This window comes from Nansenia antarctica, assembly GCF_963989245.1.
Source record: "Nansenia antarctica genome assembly, chromosome: 6".
In the NCBI taxonomy this organism is placed as follows: Eukaryota; Metazoa; Chordata; class Actinopteri; order Argentiniformes; family Microstomatidae; genus Nansenia; species Nansenia antarctica.
The window spans coordinates 54,014,119-54,039,726 of record NC_137676.1 but is presented as its reverse complement, the minus strand read 5'-3'; the positions used below and the strand labels follow the sequence as shown (position 1 = coordinate 54,039,726).

General features: G+C 46.6%; 1 protein-coding gene across 1 annotated transcript in view; it reads left to right on the top strand.

Moving 5' to 3' along the window:
- fbxo41 (F-box protein 41) overlaps positions 1-25,608 on the top strand; it is a gene marked incomplete at both ends in the record, with an annotated part of 62,435 nt that overhangs the window by 736 nt on the left and 36,091 nt on the right. Inside the window, 1 exon segment of the mRNA XM_080535254.1 lies at positions 719-948. Coding sequence (XP_080391380.1) covers positions 719-948 — 230 coding nt within the window.

Genomic DNA, 25,608 nt, shown 5'->3' with positions numbered 1-25,608 from the left:
CGTTACGGAAAAAAGGCGGGAAAATCCGGCGGGAAAACGTTTTGTCTCTTGTCTGTAGTGAACAAAAGGGAGCTTCGGGAAGCGCTCGGAAAGTGCTGGAAGGAAAAGGGGAAACGTTGTTGTTCTTCTTTGGACGTCCAGTTTGGTTCGTCTTTGGGGTTGTAGACGTGGTCACTGTGTTCCCCCTGTCGTCTCTTTCTCATCTGTCCCCTTTACGACCCCAAATCTATGTATGAGAGGGTCCAATGTATGTGTCATACTCATTGTTTTATGTCCTATTGTATTCTGTTGTGATGTTGTCCCTTATTCTTGTTGTTTTTTTTATCTGTTGTACGATTTTATGTCATGAGGACTACAGATGCAAATTAGCTCACAGCTAAATCCGGCATATTTACTGTCACCATACTCTGTATGAGTGACTGTTCATTAATGTGCACTGTCCTGACGAAATAAAGATCTATCTATCTATCTATCTAAACCTGACCTAACCCTAACCTTCCAACCCCATGGCAGAATCCAAAATCAACCCCCACCCACCCCATCGCCTCCCCCCTCTCCCCTCCCATCACAAACCACCTTCAAAACAACGACCGCACTTGTTTCTTGTAGTTCCCCCCCCCCCCTATTTTCCACCACAGTGACATGAGTTATCCAGTTGACTCTCTTTACGACAATAAAAGTTAAACAAAGGTTCCCGTCCCCCGTTCCGCCGTTGCAGGTGGAGCAGAAAATCGCGGCGCGCGTGGGCCGCCTGCAGGTGGAGCTGGAGAGGAAGAGCACGGAGCTGGAGCGCGCCAAGCTGGAGAGCGAGCGCCTGGGCCAGGAGAAGCAGGACCTGGAGGACAAGGCCTCGGAGCTCTCCCGCCAGGTGGACGTCTCCGTGGAGATGCTGGCCAACCTCAAACAGGACCTGGTCAGCAAGGAGGAGGAGCTCAACCACAAGCAACAGTGAGTGGCGTGTGGGTGTGTGGGGGAGGTGTGTGTGTGTGTTGGGGGGGGGGGTGGTGGTTAGGTTTAGAAGAAGGTGATAGAAGAAGGTTTTTCCTTCTATCAAGGGCCCCGGGCCTGAGCTGGATTACTCTTCCTGCTACGCCTGGTGGATTGATGATTCACTTGCTTAGTCAGATGTGTCGATTGTAAGTCGCTTTGGAATAAGGCGTCTGCTAAATGCCAAACATGTAACTGTAAATGTGTGTGGGGGAGTGTGTATGTGGGGAGGTGTGTGCGAGCATCCGTGTGTGCATCTGTGTGTGTGTGTATCCCTGTGTGTGTGTGTGTGCATGCCTGTGTGTACGTACGTTGCGCGCACCAGCCCGTGTTTTGGCTGCGGTAGTAGCTGTGGTGTTGATGATGCTGATGTTGTTGTGAATGATGTCTAGAGAGATGGGTGGTCTCGCCACTGCCAACGCAACGTGACAGCCATGCAAGCAGCCATGTCGGTCGGGTCCCTCGGGGGGGGTTTCTCTGTTGCCGTATTGACCGCGGTGTTGATGTCCTTGTGCTGGGGCGTGTGTTTACAGTGACTCTAGTGGAGAGCTAGCTCCCCACCTGATGCTAGCTGCTGTGGTATTTGGCGCGTTCCCACGGTTTGACACACAGATTCTTGCAGCTGGAGGAGAGTCACCGAGGCATGGAGGATCCCAGACCTCCCTCTCTCTCTCTCTGTCTCTCTGTCTCTCTGTGTCTCTCTCTCTCTCTCTCTCTCTCTCTCTCTCTCTGTCTCTCTGTCTCTCTCTCTCTGTCTCTCTGTCTCTCTGTCTCTCTCTCTCTGTCTCTCTCTCTCTCTGTCTCTCTCTGTCTCTCTCTCTCTCTCTCTCTCTGTCTCTCTCTCTCTGTCTCTCTCTCTCTCTCTGTCTCTCTGTCTCTCTCTCTCTCTCTGTCTCTCTCTCTCTCTGTCCCTCTGTCTCTCTCTCTCTCTCTGTCCCTCTGTCTCTCTCTCTGTCTCTCTGTCTCTCTGTCTCTCTTTCTCTCTCTCTCTGTCTCTCTCTGTCTCTTTCTCTCTTTCTCTCTGTATCTCTCTCTCGCTATGTCTCTCTGTATCTCTCTCTCTCTGTCTCTCTGTCTCTCTGTATCTCTCTCAATTTTCAAATGTCAATTTCAAAGGGCTTTATTAGCATGGGAAACATACATTTACATTGCCAAAGCGTGTGAAGTGTGAAGATAAAAAAACTAAAACAAAAATAATGTAATGTACATACTAGAATAAATAAATAGATGACATACTAGATTACAAAGAAATAAATTACAAATAGATTACATACTAGAATAAATACATGATTAAACTTATTTAAATTCTTATGGTGGTTTTATCCCATTTGATGTCCTTTTTCTATCACAGCAGCTAACAAATCTTGCTGCTGTGTTTGCACATTGCTGTACCTCACCCAGCAGATATGGTAGCCTTTCGACATTGGTCAAGTCCTTAAAGTCTCCCTGAGTGTTGGTGATCAGTGGGAAGTACGTGTCCCTGATGTCCTTGTACAGCTGGCAGGTAGTTAAGAAGTGCAGCTCTGTTTCCACCTGGTTTTGTGTGCAGTGGGTGCACAGTCTGTCTGGTCTGGGGAGCCAGGTCTGCCTGTGGCGGCCTTTCTCGATGGCCAGGCTGTGTTTACTGAGTCTGTACATAGTCAAGGATTTCCTTAGCTTTGGATCTGTCACTGTACTCAGGTATTCTGCCACTGTGTATTTTCTGTTTAGGGCCAAATAGCATTCCAATTTGCTCTGGTTTTTGGTTGATTCTTGCCAATGTGTCAGGTAATTTTCTTTTTGTTTTCTTATAATTTGGTTTAGTCTAATAGGTGGCTCTGCTTGTGACTGTGAGAGTCCCAGAACTAGCTGGCTGAGGGGGCATCTCCCTAGTCTCTCTGTGGGTAAGGGCTTTGTTGTGGAGCGTGTCACGGTGACTTTCTTTTAGGTGGTTGTAAAATGTAAACGCTCTCTTTTGAATTTTTATAATTAGTGGGCATCGTCCTAATTCTGCTCTGCATGTGTTATTTGGTGTTTTCCATGGATACGAAGAATGGATTTGCAGAATCTGTCTCTCTCTCTCTCTGTATCTCTCTCTCTCTCTCTCTCTCTGTATCTCTATCTCTCTCTCTCTCTCTTTCTCTCTCTGTCTCTCTCTCTGTATCTCTATCGCTCTCTCCGTCTCTCTCTCTCTCTCTCTCTCTCTCTGTCTCTCTGTTTCTCTCACACTCGCTCACTCACACACATACGCACCCTCTGCTCTGTTGATAGCGCCCCTCCCTCCACCGCCGACCACCAGATGTGTGCATCTGTCAGGAGGCTGCTGTCTCCATGTCTGCCTGGTGCCTGAGTGTTTGTTTGTTGCACAGGGGGGGCAGCTTCCCCAGCAAGGAAGTGATATCTGGAGCGGGGGAGCCCAGATCAGCCAGACCAACCTGGGCCTGTCAGGCCTGTCGGTCTGTCGGTTTTGTTCCAGAAGCTTTTCCCAAACACAAGCCACAGCCAATAGCATCTTTGCACTCTCCACACACACACACCCGACAGTACGAGGTCTCTGTAGACTAGGAGGAGAGAGAGAGAAAGAGAGAGAGAGAGAGAGCTCTGGACCGGTCTCAGACCAAGTCTGTCTGGTTAAAAAGATAACGCTACCTCACGAGAGACTGAAGAAGAAGAATAGAAGGTTTCGTTTGCCGTGCAATTGATGCTGTGCATCGTCAGTTGACTGTTGACTTGATGTTGTTGTTTTGCTCTAGGCACAGGGTCAGCGGTAGTCTGCGCCACTGGAGCACTTAGGGGTTGAGTGCCTTGCTCAAGGGCACATGCAGCTCCCTGCTGAGGCGGGGATCGGCCACTGCTAGCCCGGTCTCTCTAGCCTCAGGGCTATCGACCGCCCGGGATAGATAGAGAGTGGATATGTGTCTCGGTACGGCGTATCGTGTCGCGCCGTGTGACGTGTTCTGTGTTTCTGATCGATTGTGTTGTTTGGATGGTCTTTGGTGTTATTTGTGTGATGATGTGTTCTAGTTCAGGGTGGCTGTGTTGTTGTCGTTGTTGTTGTTGTTGTTGTTGTTTTTCATGAGAGAGAGAGAGAGAGAGAGAGAGAGAGAGAGAGAGAGAGAGAGAGAGAGAGAGAGAGAGGGAGAACAAAGGAAATCGGAGGGATGAATAGAAACCATCATTTATGGTTGATCGGGGGATCAAACAGCATCGTATGTGTGTATCGGACCATGTGCTTGAACTCACAACTGAAGTCGTCCCCCTCTTTCTCTCTCTTACATTCTCTCTCTCTCTTTCTCTTACACTCTCTATCTCTCTCTCTCTCTATCTTTCTCTTACACTCTCTGGGTGTGTTCTCACTAGAACATTTGCTTCACTTGGAATCGGAGTTTAGGATCAAATTCGCTTTGCTCTGCGTCGTTTGGAGCTGTGAGAACTCACATTCGAAGCCGCTCCCGGAGCAAACAACCAACGCATGCTCCGCTTGAAAAGGGTGGTTTCGCTCCGGTTAGAAACGACGCATCGAGGCTGTCCATAGGAAAACAACAGCGCATGCGTGTTGATCTGGATAAGAGCGGGACGAACTTTTACATTTTTCTGACCAATCAACTACCACGTCTGTTGCTTCGATTGCGTATGTTACTTCGCAAATCGCAAATAGAACGCAAATCAGAGAAATAATTTATGCAACAATGATGCAATCTCATCCACTTGCTCCGGGTCCTGATTCAGACTTAAAATGTCTAAATCTGCCTAAATCTCTCTCTCTCTGTGTCTCTCTGTGTCTCTCTCTCTCTCTCTCTCTCTCTCTCTCTCTCTCTCTCTCTCTCTCTCTCTCTCTGTGTCTCTCTCTCTCTCTCTCTCTCTCTCTCTGTGGCTGACTCTGTAGGCTGATGGCTAAATCAGGGGTGGAAAAAGAGTGTCACCTAATAGTTGGTTGGCCTGCACGGCCGCGATGACTCGTTGTGGTACAGCCAAGCACACAACGCCTCCAGTACTGTATGTTCAACGTGGAACGCTGTTCCACTGTGTGTTCTACTGTTCTACTGTTCTAGTGTCTCGTAGAACACCAGGTCTTCTTTGATCTAAACACTCCAACAGTTTGGATTTGAAATCACAACAATTGCGATGGGGTCAAAGTAGAGATTCTCAGCTTTAATTCAATGGGGTTGCTTTTTCAGATTGGGTTCACCTTTTATAATAATAATAATAATAATAATAATAATAATAACTTTTTATTTGTATATCGCTTTTCATGCAAACGTTGCAGCTCAAAGTGCTCCAATCATCATATAATCATAATTTAATTATTTAGTAATTTAAAGGCAATATTAAAAAGATGGGTTTTTAGTCTTGACTTGAAGATATGTGTTGAGGTTGCATCCCTAATGTAAACTGGCAGTGCATTCCACAATCTGGGTGCATAAAATGAGAATGCAGCCTCACCAAATCTCTTCTTTTGTACATGTGGTACACAGAGAGAGACATTTTAGAAAGTATAATTTATTTTATTTTAGCTTTTTAAGATATTCCTTTTCTGAGTGGGGCAGACCCATTCATATTTGTATTTTTATTGTGATAGAGATAGTAGAGATTTGACAGGAAGGATGGGTGAGAGAGAGAGAAGGGATGACATGCGGGATATGTTCGCGGCCAGAATCAACCGGGAACCCTACGGTTACGTGGTCCAAATAAAGTATTCATGTTTAGTATTTGGTCGACAATCCTTTGCATGCAATAATTGCCTGAAGTCTGCGACCGATCGACCCCACCAGCATCACTTCTCTGGTGATGCTCTGCCAGGCCTGTACTGTAACCACGGTGATGCTCTGCCAGGCCTGTACTGTAACCACGGTCATGCTCTGCCAGGCCTGTACTGTAACCACGGTGATGCTCTGCCAGGTCTGTACTGTAACCACGGTGATGCTCTGCCAGGTCTGTACTGTAACCACGGTGATGCTCTGCCAGGGCTGTACTGCAGCCATCATCAGTTGTCAAGTCTTTTGCCGAAATCTTATCATCAGGAAATGAAATGCTGAAATGTTCAATCAGATTTAAATCTGAAGATTGACTTGGCCAGTCAAGACATTTCCGCTTTTTGGCCCTGAGCAACTCCCTAGTTGCTATGGCAGTATGTCATATTTCTAGATTAGATGATGTTTACTGGTCGTACCTAGGACTAGGCTGAAAACTAAAGGGGATAGAGCATTTCAGGTGACGGCCCCAAAACTCTGGAACGCCCTCCCCCCTGACCTGAGAGCCGCTCCCTCAGAACTCATCTTTATACGCCAACTAAAGACACATCTTTTTAGACCGGCCGGCAGTCACTTTTAGCCTTATTATTGTTACTGTTTATGTTTTGTTTATGTTGTCCCTTTTGTGTTTTTAATCACTGATGTTCAAAAATGTGCACTTTCCGTATTTGTTATTCCTGTATGTAAAGCACCCTGTGCATCCGTGCTGGGAAGGGTGCTATATAAATAAAGTTTTACTTACTTACTTACTAGATACTTCAGAATACATTCTGAAGAGTGTAACGTAACCCTAACGTTGACGTTACCGCGATCCTCATGTTGACAGACATCAGTAGCAGACTCCAAGGAGAATCCAAACTAGACATTGACAGCTCTCTTATGCCTGCACGAATGATGTGATGGAAGACAGTGACACCTGACTAACCAGGAATCCCTGTCAAGCCAATACTTTTGGTGCCCTGAAATAGGGGGACTGTGGGAGTGAGTAGAAACGAGGAGACGGTAGACAGGTTGTCGAGTCGGACGTTTTACTTCCCAACTTTGAATGTCAGAACAGCAGCAATAGTATAACAGTGCAACAGCATAAGGTAACAACAATTTCATGTGAAAACTCTCGTGTATCAACAGGAATGGCTAACTCTAAACACTACCCAGAAAGCCCCTGGGTTGAACTCTCAACTCCTCGTCTTAAAGGAGCCGTACCTCCTCCATAGTGTCTAGGGAATGTCTATGTACAGTGGGTCACCACAGTACTATGTATACAAATTGTGGTCATTTCTAAATGGTGAAGCCAATCACAAACCTGTTTGAGTAGAGTTAAAGGAAGACAATATATTTCGGATACTTGTGGAGGGCACTGTTATTCTCTTAATTAATGTTGACATTTTTCTTACGCCTTTGGTTCCCACGCGAAATATCATAGACATATTCTATTTCGAGGATGATAGTATTTCTGGATATTTATCTGGATATCTATATCTGGATATTTGTCTCTGTCAGGGCCATGGTATCCCCTTTCCTTCAAATGATTGCAGAATAGAAGCAGAGTCATGAAAAATGTTTTTTCTCTCTCCTGATATGAAGTCAGCCGCTAAACCGGGGTGTTAGGAAGCTAATTTGAGATAACAGAATGAATTTGGAGGGTTATGCAATGGCAGTTTGTGCCCTGAGGACAGCTGAAATGGAATATATAAATGATGTCTCTGTAATTTCTTTCTTTTATGCTTCATCTTGACATGGCCTCACAAGCTTAACGCTCAGAATAGAACCCCCCCGAAAAGTATTTTTGTCTCTGGATGAAAGACACTGCTGACACCATCATATTTGCCACAATTCATATTTGATGTCTTATTTGGATTGACTGTGTAGTCATTAGCTACTCGTTGTGTCAGCAAATCAAGAGGAAAAGTATATTTTTAGTTATCGGCTTTGATCTTATCAATAGGATAGAGCATTAGAGCTATTTGCATTGCTTTTTTATGGCAGTATGGACAGTCATTGCTGCATTGGAATGGAAGGATGGAAAGAGAGAGATGAGAGAGAGAGAGAGAGAGAGAGAGAGAGAGAGAGAGAGAGAGAGAGAGAGAGAGACATTGTATGTACGTATGAGTGTGTGAAAGACGGGGAGGGTGTGGATAAAAGAGAGATAGAGAGGGAAGGTGAGACCATCTTCTATCAGGCCTTCTTTCATCTGCACTTTCACCACAGGCCTCAGTTAGTCCCCAGGCTTGATTAACGCTGACACCCAGCAGAGAGGAAGGGGGAGGTGGCTGAGCGGAATAAGAACCCCCCCCCCGCCTTGTGATGACATGAAAAAAGGCTACTCTCGATGCGGTGCAATTTCACCACAGTATTTTATCTCACACATGTCTCTCCACCTCTCTCTCTCCCTCGAGACACTAACGAGAGGACGAAAGAGGAGGGAGGGAGGGAGGGAGGGAGGGGGATTGCTCACTATCTCCCTCTCACCGGCGATGCCGTGGAAACAAGCTTGTTCTGCAACACAGCACGGTATCCCAGAATGCAAATCGTGAGGGCTGTCTGGTTCGCTGAGCGGAGATGGGTGGGTGGGAGACAGGAGAGAAGAGAGTTAGCGCGCCGTATTAGCATAGCACCAAGGTTAAGGTCGAGCTGATGTCTTATGTATTATTTACCAGAGTGAGAAGACCTGTGCGCTCGCTTACAAATGAAAAGAAAAACAGCTTCATGTCAAGACTGGAGGCTTGTCAGAAATGAACACTGTATATACTGAATAATATTTCTAACACATATTGTAAGATACAGTGTACGATGTTCATTTCTACATACATATGATGCATACATAATACATACATAAGATGTATGTAGAAATGAACATTGTGTACTGTATCTTACAATAAGTGTTAGAATAATATGACATAATATTATTATGATGTCGAAAAGATGTATGTATTATATATATCCTACACATTGAAATGGTATGTGCGCTCTATACAATAGCACACGCTATTATATTATGCAACACTATGTTTCAATAGGTCCCTTCAAATAGGCTCCCTCATATCGTTTGACCTGATTGGACGAAGGCCGAACCCATTCAATTACAATCTCTAAATCTCCACAGATGTTGACTTCACCAGTATTCTATCCCTCATGACGAGAAACGCCACTGCGCCCGTACAGCCCAGAACATAGAGAACCAGGGAGGGAGGGAGGGTGGGGAGGGTATTAGATAATGAACCCCAGCCCACGGTCGGAGGCAGGATTTACCGCCACAGGTCGGTCCGTCTTCCCCTGTGACAGCGGATGCCACGGAGGGTTTGATTTGCGGGTCCTTGAAGTCGGGAAGTGCTTTTGAAGAGAGTAGAGAGAGAGAGGAAGGAGTGAGGGGCGGTCATGACTAAACCTGACACACACACACACACACACACACACACACACACGTCACGCACGTCTCTTCTTTCTGCCACTCAACATGGCGTCGACGGGTCTCTAAGGGACCGCGTGGTTCTCTGTCGGCGCTGTCTGCGGTGGGACCTGCTAAGGGGACACGCTGGGGCCTGCAAACCACCGACCCTTATCCTTAACCCTTAATACTAGAACAGCCACGAGGGGTCATTTTGACCCCTGTGAGTAAAGATTTTTATATCTTTGTAACATTTCTAATTTCAGGACCCTTCTTTCATGACTTTTCCTAGATGTGTGCGTTCTACCACCCAGTATCCTTACACTTTCAAAATCACATCAGGATAAGCTAGTTTGAAGCTATTTTGCAGTTTTTCTGTGTAGGAAGCAGGCTAATTTACCAGGCGGCCAACTAGTGGTCGTTGTGTATAAATAGCAGCTTGAGCATTGTAAAGAGGCGGCTCTTTTAGTAGGTAAAAAAGGCACGGCTGTTCTAGTGTTAACCCTTAACTCTTAACCCTAACCACATTGAAACCCCAGGCCCAGAATCCCTTGAGGAGTTACTCCATGGAGTAAGATTCTGGTTCTAGCCGAGGTTTTGGTCCAATATCGATGTTGTTTTTTTAGCTGACTGGTCAGGTACAGTCCATCATGGCGAGCATTTATCCCTATCCCTAACCCTAACCCTTCCCTAGTGGGTAGTCTCCGTGACAGGCGCAGTATGTCTCATGAGCGGGTATTGAACGTGTTAAGGGCCCTAAATGAGCTTTATAGTCTGTGGCACTTGCTTAGTGAGCACACACACACACACACACACACACACACACACGCACAGTGGAGCTGTCAGTGCCAGCGCGATACTGTCCGGACAGCGTCATAAAGCAGATGAACAGAATAACTCCCTCTCTCCTCCAGCCACATTAGGGTGATGAGAACATAAAGGGGTGATTAACCCAGGCTTTAGAATGTCTCCAGCTCTCATCTTCACCAATGGCGGCGCTTTTTTGAGCTCCAACACAGACACCGTCGGTCTGACACGTCAGTTGGGCTCGCCCACCCCTCTCATTCGTTCCTTCTTTTTTCCGCCTCGTCTTTTGCTCGTCGTGCAGAAAAAAGGTTAATAATTGGACAACACTGACAGTTGGGAGGGAGGAAGAGGGGGAGGGAGAGAGAGAGAGAGTCAAAATTAAAGAGCCCCGGTGGTTCATCGTGAAATATTCTGTGTGTTGTGTGTGTGTGTGTGTGTGTGTTTGTGTGCGTGTGCGTGTGTGTGTGTGTGCGTGTGCGTGTGCGTGTTTGTGTGCGTGTGCGTGTGCGTGTGCGTGTGCGTGTGCGTGTGTGTGTGTGTGTGTGTGTGTGTGTGTGTGCGCGTGTGTGTGTGTGTGTTATTGATCAGGCGAACAAACCTGGATTAAGGCAGCTTTTTCAGTCATGTGCCTCTGGGATGGAAAGTTCTGGAAATGGGGTCGATGAGCGCTCCGTGGGGGCCTGCCATGTCTCCTCTCTCTGGGTCTTGTGTGCAATTTGGATTTTCCGCCTCATCCCTCATTACTTGTCTTTCTCTCTCTTAGCATCATCCTCTTACCCCCCCTCCCTCCTCTCTCTCTTCTCAGACACTCTTCACACCTGGCTCCTCTCTCTCTCTCTCTCTCTCTCTCTCTTTCTTCCTCCCCCTCTCCTTGCATCTTTCTCACCTGTCACTCATGCTCTCTGCATGTCCTCTCACAGTTCTGTATTGTTATGTAGATCAGGTGTGTGTGTGTGTGTGTGTGTGTGTCTGTGTGTCCGTGAGCAACTGTCACTTGTTGTCACTAGCAAACAGAGCCACTATTTATACAATGGCTTTGTGTTACACACACACACAAACACGCACAAACACGCACACACACACACACACATCTCTCTCTCTCTCTCTCTCTCTCTCTCTCTCTCTCTCTCTCTCAGGGTTAATTAATGTATTACACTCTATTACACTCTAATGAATATGAATGCTGGAAAGATACTGAATTAATGACACACACGACCATGACACGTGTGAAAGGACACTGACATTTAAACGGGGCCGTTTACAACATCATGCCTTATTCATCGCGCGTCGTGTGACACAGAGCCTGCCGAGACGCCACACTCCTGTCCCCGACACTTAGCTGGACTATTTCCGTAGGTCGTAGTTGCTTTTTTCCGCCAGCGTTCTACATTCCTATGCGGTCTCGTTCTCATTCTGTTTGTCCCTCTCGGCTCCTCGTCCTCATCGTTATTCCGCGCCGCGCTCGTTCCGTCGTGTGCCTCCGCGGTTCTGCGACGCCGTGATCTGCCTCGGAGATCAGTGTGAACGTGTGTGTGTGTGTGTGTGTGTGTGTACACGTGTACGTGTGCGTGTACGTGTGTGTGAACGTGTGTGTGTGAGCGTGTGTGTGAACGTGTGTGTGTGTACGTGTGTGTATGTGTGTGTGTCCTCTGGGAGTCTCCTGTTTCCCCCCTAGCCTCCCAGTCCGTCAGTCTCCTCGTGTTCATTAGCATCGTTAGCATCTCCCCCTAGGAAACACTGTGGTTAGGCTGCAGTCCTGGAGGACCCTGTAATGACATGTTCTATCGGCACTAGAGGGAACGTAGCCTATTAGCATTCCGAAAGCACCGTTGTAATGAGCTATTCTAATCGTGGTGTGGTGTGGTGAATTTAAAGGGGGGGTTCAGCCAAGTTACATGTTTACCTCATGGAGTGCTCGGTGGCGTAGCACACGAAGGCGTCAGCCGTGTCATCACAGGGTTCGATGGTTCGATTCCGGCCGCTATCCTATCCTGCATGTCATCCCTCCTCTCTCTCACCCATGCTTCCTGTCAAAGAAATGCCCTAAAAACATAATATATAGAAAATAAATACAAATAAAAAGTATCTTCCAAGTACTTTCCATAGCTATTATGTTAGCGTTAGCATCGTTACTGAATAGAGAACAGTGACGGTGGTTAGCTTAGCATGCTCTAGCTAGACTGAGTCATGACTAAACCTGGAATAGTCTGTTCTGGTTCTGAACACGATTTGGACTTAGATCCTGACTGTACTAGATATGGACTGTCTTAAACAGGTCTTAGCTTGGTCTGGACCAGGCCCGGACTGGCTTTTAGACTGGGTTTGGACAGAAATGTCGACTGGGTCTTAACCGGACCAGGACAAAGTCTGAACTAGATCAGAACTGGACTTGGACTAGGTCAGTCTCCTCCTGGCTCTGTGGGAATTAATTATCCCTGGCTGCAAATATGTTTGAATCTGTATCTGAATCTGAATCAGTTTTCTCAGTGGATCAAAGGTGAGAGGGGAGGGGGCCGGGGGGCGGGGGGGGGGGGGTGTGGAGGCAGATCAGATGGTAGATAACCAGAGCACTGGTCGCCAGACAGCGTAAGCCACAGGTCCTCCTGCCAGCATAAATCATAAAGCATAATATCACTGTCAGCATGCAGCCGTATGTCAGCCCTGCAGCACCATACAGCTAACACTGAGAGAAGCCAGATGTTCATGTGCCGCGGCCCTGACCGCTGCTCCTGGATCAGATCTGTTGTATCTGCGTGACGGTGGAGGTTATGGTTGGAGGAAGGGTGACCTGATTTTAGATCTGTGGATCGTGGATTAGGTTTATATGAACTTCAAACCGTATCGATTTGGGTACCGTACGTACACACCAAGAAGGCCAATTTCAATAAAAGCATGTGACACGTGCTGCATGCAAGAGCATTGTTACTTTTTGGTGTATGCATAAAGAAATGTAGTACACTTGGCGTATGTCCGTTGACTTACTGTTCCCGTGTTGCTCTGCTGCTAGCTATGTGTATATACTGTATATTTCTCCTGAATTTTGTAACTGTTTTTTTTCTATTTGTTGTACGGCGACCTTGAGTGCCTTGAAAGGCGCCTTATAAAATAAATGTATTATTATTATTATTACAGGGGAGGATGACGAGATTGGAATTGAAAAGTATTTGAACTTTCCAGTTGTCGCTGCCAAGCAAATTGATGAATCTGAAAAAGACAAGAGCACTGCAATTAGGTGATTGATGAATTTCTCAGTGTCAGTTTTCTGTTGGTTTCCATGTCTGAAGTCCACTCTCACCATTGGATGCTCCTGACTGTTCACCCACAACAGCATTGAGGACCTACAGTAGCCTTTCATACCAGCCACGTTTCTGAGAGGAAGAGAGAGGGGGAGAAAGTGATTGTTTGTAGTAGTTGTAGTCAATCATCTACGAATTCATGAATCTACTATCCAGTAAGCAATAGATCAAATCGGCCATGGCGGTTGGGATGACCCTACCCTAAACCCTAACCCTTCCCTTAACCCTAACCCTACTCTTACCACCATTTTAATCATTTCAAATCTCAACTTCAACGGGTCGAAGTCTGGTCCTCCCAAAGCATCCCGCTTAGTATTAACTGAGTGTCAACGGTGACTTTATTTACCAAAAACGCATAAAATGTAATGCTTCAATTTGTAGCCAATCAACAATATTGTTGTTAGGTAAACACCACATAAAATACTTGCCACTGGCGGTTGATGAGTTAACCAAAGTGCAAAGTGTCGCCTTATTTTATTTATTTATTTACCAGGGGCAGTGCACATTAATAAACAAATCAGTTTCCACATCAATGTAAATGCGCCAAGAGTTAGCTCATGAGCTAATTTCCATCTAGTCTCTGAGCAGGCTATCCTGTTCTTACCTGTGTCCTGTGGCTGAACTGGAGAAGACTTCCTGTGGCTGTGGCGCAGGAGGTAGAGCCGGCGTCTAATGATCGCAAGGTCGGCAGATCGCTGGTTCGAACCCCGGTTGGCCACGTGTCGAGGTGTCCTTGGGCAAGACACTGAACCCCAAATTGCTCCCAATGAGCGGCCCGGTGCCTTGCATGGTAGCTTACTGGTGTGTGAATGTGTGTGTGAACGGGTGAACGAGAGGCCGTTGTAAAGTGCTTTGGAATAAGGCGCTATATAAGTCAGTCCATTTACTTCCTGTCTCATTGTCAACAACTTTCCTTCCATCTTTAGGCCACTGTTCCTCTGTACTTAGCACTCTCTCCTCCCTCTCCTCCTTCTCCTGTCTTTTATTTTTTCTCTCATTTCATTCTCTCCTCCTTTGCTATTTTTCCGTCTACATTATTTAATGGGGTGTGCATCATTTTATCTTTTTGTTTGGTTGTTTGTTTGTTTATTTCCTTCTTTCCTTCTTTCTTTCTTTCTTCCAAGGTAAGAGAAAGATGAAAGAATTAGGAGGTTAAGCCTTTAGCATTAGCTCCGTCTTCAACATCTCGTGACGTTAGAATTATAAGGTTCTATCTCCATGTTTGTCAAAATTGAGTTGATCTGATCCATTAGGTGTTTATTAATGCCTGTGTGGTGTTATTTTTAAAATGTTGACATTTTTGAGTTAGTAATTCATAAAATACAAAGGTTCCATCTCACAAAACATAATGGAATTTAAAAACGTTGACGCTCAATATCTCTGAACTACCCTAAATGGAGATAGAACCTTATCATTCTAAGCTCACGATCTGTCATCTGACATTCTTCATCATTCTTGACTGACTCCCCAACATTGTGGAGGTCACTATTCTTCTCCTGAACCCCCTCTTTTTGTGTCCTTGTTTGCATTCTTTTCTCACTCTCACCATCAATACTAGCTTTCCTTTCCTCCTCAGGCATATCTTTCTCTCCATCATTGTGTTCTCCATTATTACCCAGAGTGCCATCATGATCTGTCCATCCATCAGTCTGCAGAACCACTCTCTTATCCTCATCACCCTGTTTCTCTCTCTTCTGGTCATCCTTTTGCCCAACGTTTTGGTTTCTTTTGATACTGTGATCACCATCGGCAGTTGTTTCAAAAACATTGTCATCTACACTTTTCTCCTCTTTCGCTCCCTCCACCTTTCTCACTCTCTTCTCTTGCTTTCCTTCCGTCTCTTTCATTAACCTCTCCTCCCACGTGTTCTGTTCATCTTCTGTCTTTGCCTTGTTCTTCACCTGCCCTGTGTCCCCCTCCCTCCATCTTTCTCTTTCTTATTCTGCTGTCCCTCCTCCTCCAACTCCCTCTTTCTCTCGAACTGCTTCTTCTGTCTTCCCTCTCTCTTTCTCGTTATGTTATTGAATTTCGCTTTCATCTTCTTGAACTTTGTCTTCGCCTTTTGCCAGCTCTCCTCTAATCCTGCCTCTCCCCTCTTTCTCTCTTCTCCTCCTCCTTTCTATTACTTTTCAGATCTTTAATCTTCTCCATTTCAGTCTCTCTCTGCATCTCTTCTTGCTGTCTTCTCTGTATTGCTCTCTCTTTCCTTTCCCTTGCTCCTCTCTCGGTGTGTTGTTCCATTAACAATTCAATATACTTTTTCCCCCTCTTCTCCTCTCCCTCCTCCCTCTGTTCCTTATCTCTTCTCTTTTCATTACTCCTTTTCTCCTGAAGACTGTGTTCCTCTACCTCCCCCCCCAGCTCCTCCTTCACCATTCTGTTCTCCTTCCTGCTCCACTCTCGCCATCCCACCACATGAATCTGTCCCAATCTCTCCATCGCATATCTCTTCTTTCTCTGCCTCTGGATAATCATCAGTTTCTCTCTCCTCTTCCTCTCCTCCTCCAACTCTCAACTGGTTACCAATTCTACTCCTATTATTGTTGTCATGCCAAACGTTGACATTGTGCCAACCAAAACACCTCGCAGACACCTTCCTAGACCAGGGGTCTCAAACTGGGCCATTTCTGCTCCCCCACCTCCCTCCGGCCCTGTCAAAAAACTAATATAATCCAGCCCGCAAAATTATACTTTTGATTTAATTATCCTTTCTAGTCGTTTCATACCAATTTAAACTACCCCTTCATCCAGGCTTTCACTGCATACTCTGTGGCGCTGGATGAAAGGATGTGCAGCTAGCCATTTTCATCCGGGCCATTAATGACCAATTGGAAGTGACAGTTGCTCAGGCTGGTAGGCTTTACCACTAATGGAGCCTCATCCATGACAGGCAAAGAGACCAGACTGCTAGTGCTGGTACAAAGAAAGACAGAGGAGGATGTGGAGAGTGTCCCAAGTGTGTTGAAAATGGAACTTATTGACTTGCAGTGCAACAGTGACCTAAAAACTACCTTCAGAGAGGCACAGGGAACAGCAGACACGACTGGACAATTTCTGAGAGAATTACCTTCATCCTTCCCAGAGCTGTCCAACGTGTTCGGGTCGGGTAATGTGCTTTTTTGGAAGCACTTATCTGTGTGAGAAACGTTTCTCGACTATGTACAGTAAGTACAGGCTTAGAGATGCCGTGAGCGGAAGCGCTGACAGGTGTCTGGCCAGAAAACGACTAAACTAAGCACTAACTGTTCATAACGAATGTTACTATGTATAGAAACTGATGTCCTTGAATGAAATATGATGAAAATATGTTATATGAAATATTGAGCTTTCTTGTAGTACTTGAACATGTATGTGGCCCTCCTAAGAGATTTTTAGCTGTGGCCTTAAGCCAGTTTGATTATTATTGATTATTATACATTTTTTATCATTGGGTTTTATTGGACAGAACATCATATCTACATCTTATGATAAAACAAAAACTAAAGAAACATAGCATAACCCATAAACAGATGGGTAAAAAAGTGAAAAGGAAAAGAAAAAAAGTAAGAAAAAAGGGAGAAAATAAGAAGAAATAAGAAGTCCGGAGGTGTTTCAATCAACGGTGTCACGTTTCATATAAATGTTCCATTTAAGCCAGTTTGAGTTTGAGCACCCTGCTCTAGATGGCTAGCCTGTCGTAGGGGTTGAAGTGAGCCAAACCTGGGCTAAAGTGGACTGAGCCGTGGACTTAGAAGTAACGGACTTCTGAGGGAAGTCGAAGGCTTTCAGTCCAACATCCTGTTTGTATCCCTTCTTCCTGCGGCCTTTCCTCCTCGACTTCCTCTCCTCCTCCACTTCCTCTTTATTTAAACATTAATTTGTTCCCCTTTGTTCTTTCCAGTGACTAATGAGACTCTACCCAGTCCAACCAAGGATGAGAGTAAGAATCAGAATCAGAATTATATTTATTGCCATGTATATTTGCGCGTGCAGGAAATTGAGTCCCAGTCCCAGTAAAAAAAAAATATTTCTCAGATCATGTGATTCGGGCTCAGGAAACTGCCATTTTGTGTCCATCGTGGTCAGTTTCCCTCCCGTGCCTTAAATGTTCTCTAGCAGTTCAGTGGTTAACTGGTAACCACTGGTAATCGTTTCCCCTCTCTATTTCTCGGACTCCCCATCTCTCCCTCTTCTCCATCCCTCTTCTCCACCTTTTCCCCCACCCTTTCTCTCCACCTCTACCTCCTAACCTCCCCCTCCTCACTCCCTTCATCTCTCCATCTCTCTCTCTCGTATGCCATTATCCCCTGAACACAAAGGTCATTGTCCACTGTTGTGTTCATGTAGGAACGGGAATCTTGTCTAATTTCCGCGCTCAAAGGACTACCTAATCACACCTTTCAAGGGTTTCATCATCTATGTAGGCTATGTATTATATACATAATGACCATGACAGGAATCCATGATACAGTACACTTTTCCCCTTCTCATTTCAGATGTGTTTTTGGACGTGAGTGGACTTCTCGTGATATTCTCTGTGAATTAACTTCTCCAGATATTCTCTGTGAATTAACTTCTCCAGATATTCTCTGTGAATTAACTTCTCCAGATATTCTTGGTGAATTAACTTCTCCAGATATTCTTGGTGAATTAACTCCTCCAGATATTCTTGGTGAATTAACTTCTCCAGATATTCTCTGTGAATTAACTTCTCCAGACATTCTTTCTTGGTGAATTAAGTTCTCCAGTTATTATCGGTGAATTAACTTCTCCAGATATTCTTTCTTGGTGAATTAAGTTCTCCAGTTATTATCGGTGAATTAACTTCTCCAGATATGCACCTCTATCTCTGTAGGTGACATTAAAGACCTGATAATGGGGCGCTTAGGTGGCGTAGCGGGTTAAGCGTTGACCATGTAACCGCAAGTTCCCCGGTTCGATTCCGGCCGGGGACATATCCTGCATGTCATCCCTCCTCTCTCTCTCTCACCCATCCTTCCTGTCTAAATCTCTACTGTATCTGTCAATAAAAATGAAAAATATGAGTGGGACTGCCCCACTCAGAAAAAATAACTTAAAAAAAAAAAGACCAGACCCGACCAGATGGTATTCATATTGAGTCACCGCACAGAGACAGACTGACACGCGCTGTTGCTCCTCTCCATACTAATTATCTATCCTATAGTAGAGTGTGATGTGTGTGTGTGTGTGTGTGTGTGTGTGTGCGTGAAGCTCGTTTTTATCTGTCCATTAGTAGAGATGAGCCGTAGATAGAGGCACCACTGGGGGGAAGAGACAGTTAGGGAATCACCTGTGAATGCCATTGTGGGGGCAGGTATGTCTCTCTCTCTCTCTCTGTGTGAGCCGCGGAACCCCCCCTGCTGCTGCCCCTTGTCACAATCAGCGCCGGTCCGATACAACTTCTAAAACGGACAGCTGGAAGCGTGAATTTCCCAGTAAAGTAGAGAGCTGGTTTTAGGACTAGGTGTGTTAGGACTGTGATTGAAAGGGCGGGTGTGCAGGTGGGGGGGGGGGGGGGGGGGGGCGCCCACATGCACACACACACGTACACACACACACACACACACACACAGACACACACACACTGTCTTCACAACTGCAGACTTTGGCCAACAGACTCCCTCTCTCAGCATAGCGTCTTTTAACTTTTTTCAATTCCTACCGTTTTCTGTGTGTGTGTGTGTGTGTGTGCGTGTGGAATGGAATGGACTTTATTTGTCATTGCTACAGTACAGGTACCAAACAACGAAATTTAGGAGGGGTGGCTCCCCTGGTGTTAGGAAAGGGAAAAAAAATACACATTTTAGAAAAAGCATAAAATCACAAGAAGGTAGGGAGCTGGTTTACATCAATAAAGGCTATGTACACAATCCACTGTACTATACTGCACAGATAGTCAACTAGGGTTGTCATATTGCACAAAAGTATTTTTTCACGTTATTTTAAAGTGTCACAGTTTGCAGGCTTGAAATGTACATGTTTGTGCCTCAGCACTAGCTGCCATACAATCCGTCCGGACTGTCCTGGGCCCAGAACTTAGGCCTTTTCTGTGTTCAGGGCCTTGACGGCCCAGTGGTAGAAGCAGTTCTTCAGTCTGTTTGTCTTAGCGGCCGGGGTCCTGTACCTCCTGTTCGAGGGCAGCCTGACAAAGTGTACGTGCCCAGGGTGGGTCGGGTCCCTGGAGATCTTGGAGGCCCTCCTGAGACAGCGTGTGTTGTACAGCTCCTCCAGAGAGGGGAGGGGGGCGCCGGTGATCTTCTGTGGTGTTCTCGTGTGTGTGTGTGTGTGTGTGTGTGTGTGTGTGTGTGTGTGTGTGTGTGTGTGCGTGCGTGTGCGTGCTCATTTTCGCCTTTGGCGATACTTTGGGCAGGACTTGGGGGGAGGGAGGGAAGCCGGACTGGGGGGGAGGGAGGGAGAGAGGGACGGAGAAACATTGAGTAACGCCTGAAGGCAGAGGTGTGTTTTAATTAATATTGACGACAGGAAAGCAGAGCATCTCATATACTCACATCTCCTCACGCCTCTGTGTTCACATGACTGTGCTGGAGTCTGCTGTTCACCGTCTGTCACTCTCTCTCTCTCTCTCTCTCTCTCTCTCACTATCTCTCTCTCTCTCTGTCTTTCTCACTCTCTTGGTCTCTGTCTCTCTCTCTCTCTCTCTCTCTGTCTCTCTCACTCTCTCTCTCACTCTCTCACTCTCTCTCTCTCACTCTCTCACTCTCTCTCTCTGTCTCTCTGTCTCTCTCTCTCTCTCTGTCTCTCTGTCTCTCTCTTTCTCTCTCTCACAATCTCTCTCTTTGTCTCTCTCTCTCACTCTCACTATCTCTCTCTCTCTCTCTCTCTCTCTGTCTCTCTCACTATCTCTCTCTCCCCCCTCTCTCTACCATCTCTGCCTTTCCACCTTTCTTCACCCATCTGTCTCCCTCCGCCCATCTCTCTCTTTCTCTCCTTCCATCCGACTCTTCTACTCCCTCCCTCTCCTCCTTTGTTTCCCTCTATTATCCCTATTTCTTTGACTATCTCTATCTCTCCCCCTATCTGCATCTCTCTTCTCTACCTTTTCCCCCACCCTTTCCCTCCACCTCTTCCCCTCCTCTCTCCCTTCATCTCACCATCTCTCTCTCTCCCCCTCCCCCTCTAACAGATCATCATTCTGGGTTCATCTGCAGTATGAGTCAGTCAGTATGAGTCAGTCAGTCAGTCAGTCAGTCAGTCAGTCAACATGGTGCATTAAATCCATCAGGGAAAGTCTCCAAGGAGGGAAAGGGAGAAAGAGAGTGTGAGAGAGAGAGAGAGAGAGAGAGAGAGTGACACCAGTGTCACTAAAGAACTGCGTTGTCACAATGCCACGCTATATAAACGCTATGCAAGATAAAAACAGCGAATCGCTTGACTCGAACACAGACAAACAATTCTGCACTCCCCCCAACCCCCCCCCCCCCTCCCCCTCTCCCCGTCAACACAAAAACAGTGTTGTTATTTTGGAGAGAGAGAGAGATGAGTAGGATAGAGAGGAGAGAGAGCAGGAGAGAGACAGGCAGACAGACAGAAGCCTTGCAACGTTGTCTTAATCCCTGTTGCTGAGGGCTGTTTCCCTGAATGTCAATCAGGCCCTGTCAGTCAGAAACATGTGGGACAACGTCGTCGCTTCATTGAGCCTTTCAAACCGTCCACCTTTTTTTTTGCCTACACATCCAGTATTACCTCAGCATTCCGCAAGAAAATGGCCTCTTTCTCAACCCTCAAAATTGCCGACACACAGCAAAACCCCCAGAAACAACATTCCGTCTGTGTATCCCCCCCCCCCACCGTTCACACTTGGGGTTCGGCAAAAAAACGTGATTCTACTGCACAAACCCCTGCTACCTCATCTTTAATTCAAGCCTGACAAGACACACTCGATCCTCTGGGATGGTGAGAAGAAGAAGAAGAAGGAGAAGGAGAAAGGAGGAGGAGGAGGAGGAGAGGAGGAGAATCAAACTACCCAATCCGACTGTACATAGCTACATCCCCAAGGTGACGTCGAGCCGGTTCTACAAAAGCCCGTAAGCTTGTGTTCATACGGCATGAGAGGTTTAGGAGACGATATATTCAGCTGCCTCTCAGTCCTTCTCTTCCATTCTCTCTCTCTCTCCGCCTGTCTCTCTCTCTCTCTCTCTCTCTCCGCTTGTCTCTGTCTCTCTCTCTCTCTCTCTCTTCTGTTGACGCCGGTGACATCCCATAATGCCCTGCTCAAATCCTATTGGTCGTCCGTTTACACTTCCTCCTGCTGGACCGGGAGGTGAGAAAGAGGGAGGGAGGGAGAGAGGGAGGAAGGAAGGGAGGGAGGAAGGGAGGGAGGGAGGGAGGAAGGGAGGGAGAGAGGGAGGGAGAGAGGGAGGGAGGGAGGGAGGAAGGGAGGGAGAGAGGAAGAGAGGGAGGGAGGGAGAGAAATGGTGGGAAAGGAGAGAGAGAGAGAGAGAGAGAGAGAGAGAGAGAGAGAGAGAGAGAGAGAGAGAGAGAGAGAGAGAGAGAGAGAGAGAGAGAGAGAGGGAGAGGGAGAGGAGAGGGAGAGGGAGACAGAGAGAGAGAGAGAGAGAGACAGAGAGATGTGATGGTCTGTGGTGGTTGTGAAGCCTGACTCCTGATCTCTCAGACAGCCTGAGTGCCCCCAAGTCGATATGGACCACATCACTGTGTGTGTGTGTGTGTGTGTGGTTTTTTGTGTGTGTGTCTGTGTGTCTGTGTGCGTGTGTGTGTGTGTGCGTGCGTGTGTGTGTGTGTGTGTGTGTGTGTGTGTGTGTGTGTGTGTGTGATGGATAGAGGAGACCAGGGACCTGGAAAGAAGAGCAAACATATGTGACGGGGTGTATCTTTTCATGAATCACTCTCAGCTGGATGGCTCACGTTCATTTATTCTGTAGAAAACAGTGCATCAATTTCTGGACACGGGACTTGCAGGGTCATCGAGCTACATTCGCATCAGTGGTTAAGAATGAACTGAGCATACAGTAGTCACTCATACTACACAAATTATAACAATAATATGAAACAAAAATACAAAATGTGTAGACTACATAAATCTTCACTTGTGTGATCATATAGTGGTATTCATTTAACAACAACAACAAGAAATCATAACATCCAAATGCATGGAAAAACCACGCACTTGGAATACGCATGCGCACCACGTGCAACAATGGCTGCAACCTGACTGCTAGGTAAGCCGCGAGCGTGTTGCAAACTAGCGAGGTGGAAGACCCAACCTCATACAATACGGTCTACTAACAGAACAACAGACATATAATAACACAACAATAATAATATTACCTGTAGAAAACAGTGCATCAATTTCTGGACACGGGACTTGCAGGGTCATCGAGCTACATTCTAAAATGATGTTACACACGGACATTCACGTTAGCGCCATCATTGTTAACAACAGAAAACTCACATTAACAAACTTGTGATATGTTCCAAACTAACATACTATGAATGGGAAACTCAAAACAGCTATCTTACTTATCAAACATTCAAATAAAACATAGGTACATTAATAATCTCTTAAATTATATGCGATCTCAGACCCTGCAGAAAACATGACCTTACCGCATCAGTGGTTAAGAATGAACTGAGGGAGATCACGTTACGTCCCGTGCAATTGCACTGTCCAGCTATATTTACACAGCATCCGGGTCACGGACACAGCATCCGGGTCACGGACACAGCATCCGGGTCACGGACACAGCATCCGGGTCACGGACACACCCCGGATATACCACGTCATTAAACCCCTAGAGGGCGCAGTTTATACCTATTTTAGCTATAATTGAACTTGACCTTTCTACTCCGTTACATACACCCCCCTTAAATTATACTAAAATGGGGCAACAGCATGAAAACCGGAGGACAGTAAAAAAAAAAAAAAAAAAAACAGGAGCGAAAAAACAAACAAATGACAAAACAAAAAAACAACGTGGATCTCGAGCACTGATGTACCAAAACTCAACATTATAAATTCTTCCATAAGAAGTGTGTAAGGACAGATTGGTACCAAAACCCGTACTTATCACAGAGGAGAAAGAGATGCCATCTACATCCCACAGTTGTACATAACTTTGCCCTTACAAGAGGATCTCATGACTCTAGGTCACGACTCAGACCGGAAGCAAAATAAATAAAGAAAAAAAACTGGATGCACTACGCCCCTACATAGACGCCGCAATGAAACTAAATGCAGAACTTATGAAAGGCTCAGTACTCCCTTTAAGCATCTGCCCTGACATCTCACAAATAAGCCTATTTGGGTTCCTAACACTCCTCCCACATCTCGTGACAACTGATGGAACTTGAGCACTCTGTGAACGTGTGCAAACTACCTGCTTCGGCTCAACCTCAACTAGAATTGGAAGGTCACCATGGGCATCACATCTAGCTTCAGGTGAGTGTACTGTGTCACATACTGTGTCAGGGGGATAATCAGTGTGGCAGTCAGGTACAGAGTCATCAGGAACACTATCCAGCAACTCATCTGGTCGGTCTTCCTTCGAGGCACTCGGCACGGGCATAGTCCCTCCGTTGACTTCTTCCTCATGGATGCTCTCTGCCCCCGCGTGCTCAGGCGACTCCAAGACCCAGTCCCTGGTGCGCAACCGAGAGGCCTCTTCAACATCAGAGGTGACAGAGCCCTGAACACTGGCACAGGAAGCTATAGACTGCGACTCCTCTAGGGATGCCGGGTTCCCATCTTGTTCCGGAACTGTCAAGAAGTCAACCGGAAGCAGCATGTTCCTGTGTACAACCTTCTCTCTATTCGTGACAACATCTCTGATCCTGTACACGTTGATGTCCGATCTCACAGACACCACATCGAAAGGAGTTGATTCCCACCGGTCTGCGATCTTCCTCTTCCCTCTCTCACCTCGATTGGCAAGTAGCACTTTGTCACCAACACCCAACGGCAGTCCTCTGACCTTCCGGTTGTACAGTTTGGCGTGACGATCTTGTTCCCTGATGGCATTCCTTTGAGCGATCTGTGCTGCTTCAGAAAGATCTCTCCTCAGATGTTGCACAAACTCATGACGACTGACAACGGCATCATCCTCCAGCACATGATGAAACATGACATCCACGGGCAGCCGTGGGACCCGTCCGAACATCAGGTAGAATGGCGCGAAGCCCGTGGTCTCATGCACAGTGGAGTTGTAGCAGAAGGTCAGTGTCTGGAGCATCTGTGGCCACCTGGACTTGCTCAGTGGAGGGAGGGCCCTTATCATGCCCCCGAGGGTCCTGTTGAACCTCTCTGTGACGCCGTTGCCCATGGGGTGGTATGGAGTCGTATGGGACTTATGCACACCTGCCATCTCTAGTAGATCTTTTAGAAGCCGACTCTCAAAGTTAGCTCCCTGATCCGAATGGATTCTTTTGGGGAACCCATATATGTAAAAAAACTTGTCCCATAGACAGCGGGCAACTTGTTTCGCAGTCTGGTTCCGACAGGGGAAGGCAAGAGCTACTTTAGAAAAATGGTCCGTAACAACAAGAACATCAATGGTCTTCTTGTCGCTCTGCTCTGCGGTCCAAAAATCGATACACACTAAGTCCATAGGAGCTGAAGTGCGGATGCTCTCAAGAGGTGCTCGGGCGTGTGGTTCAGGAGTCTTCCCCAAAATACATCTTTGACAGTGCTTCACGTGATTCTCAACATCCCTCTGCATGCCTGTCCAGAAGAATCGTTCACTGGCCAGAGAGGATGATCTTGAGCGACCCTGGTGGCCAGCAGCATCGTGGACTCCATGCAAGACTTGTCGCTTCAGAGCTTCTGGAGTGACGAACTGAAAGATCCTCTTGTCCCTGATGCGGTCTCTCTTCACACGGTAGAGGAGTCCACTACGCACTCTCAACTTCTTCCAGTGTTTCAACAGCCTGAGCACACAGCTAGACTCAGCTGTTCTCTCGTGTGCATTTGGTTTCCTATGTCGCTGCATATAAAAGAGAACCCTGCTCACTACAGCATCTTGTTGCTGGAGATTGTGTAATTGACTCTGTGGGATGGCGATGGAAGGGTCTTCCTCGGGCAATTGCAAATACTCCGGATTAATGTAGGGCAGCTGAGAAACACCCCCAGTACGATGGACGTCCATGACAGCAGACACCTCCTCAGCACTAATGGCACCTCCAGAAGACTCAGGACTCAGGACCTCATCTGTGTCGACATCAGTGTGCTGAACACCTTGACAGTTGGTAGTCAGCCGGAAAGCGTCCTGCACCGTACCAGCCACTACTCCATTCACCTGATCCAGCAAGGACAGGTAAGGCTCCCTCACCAGGCGATGGCTCACACAGGACTTAACAAATGGCTCACGGCTCAGCGCATCAGCGACTATGTTCCTAGGCCCTGGGATATAATTCAGATCGAAATCAT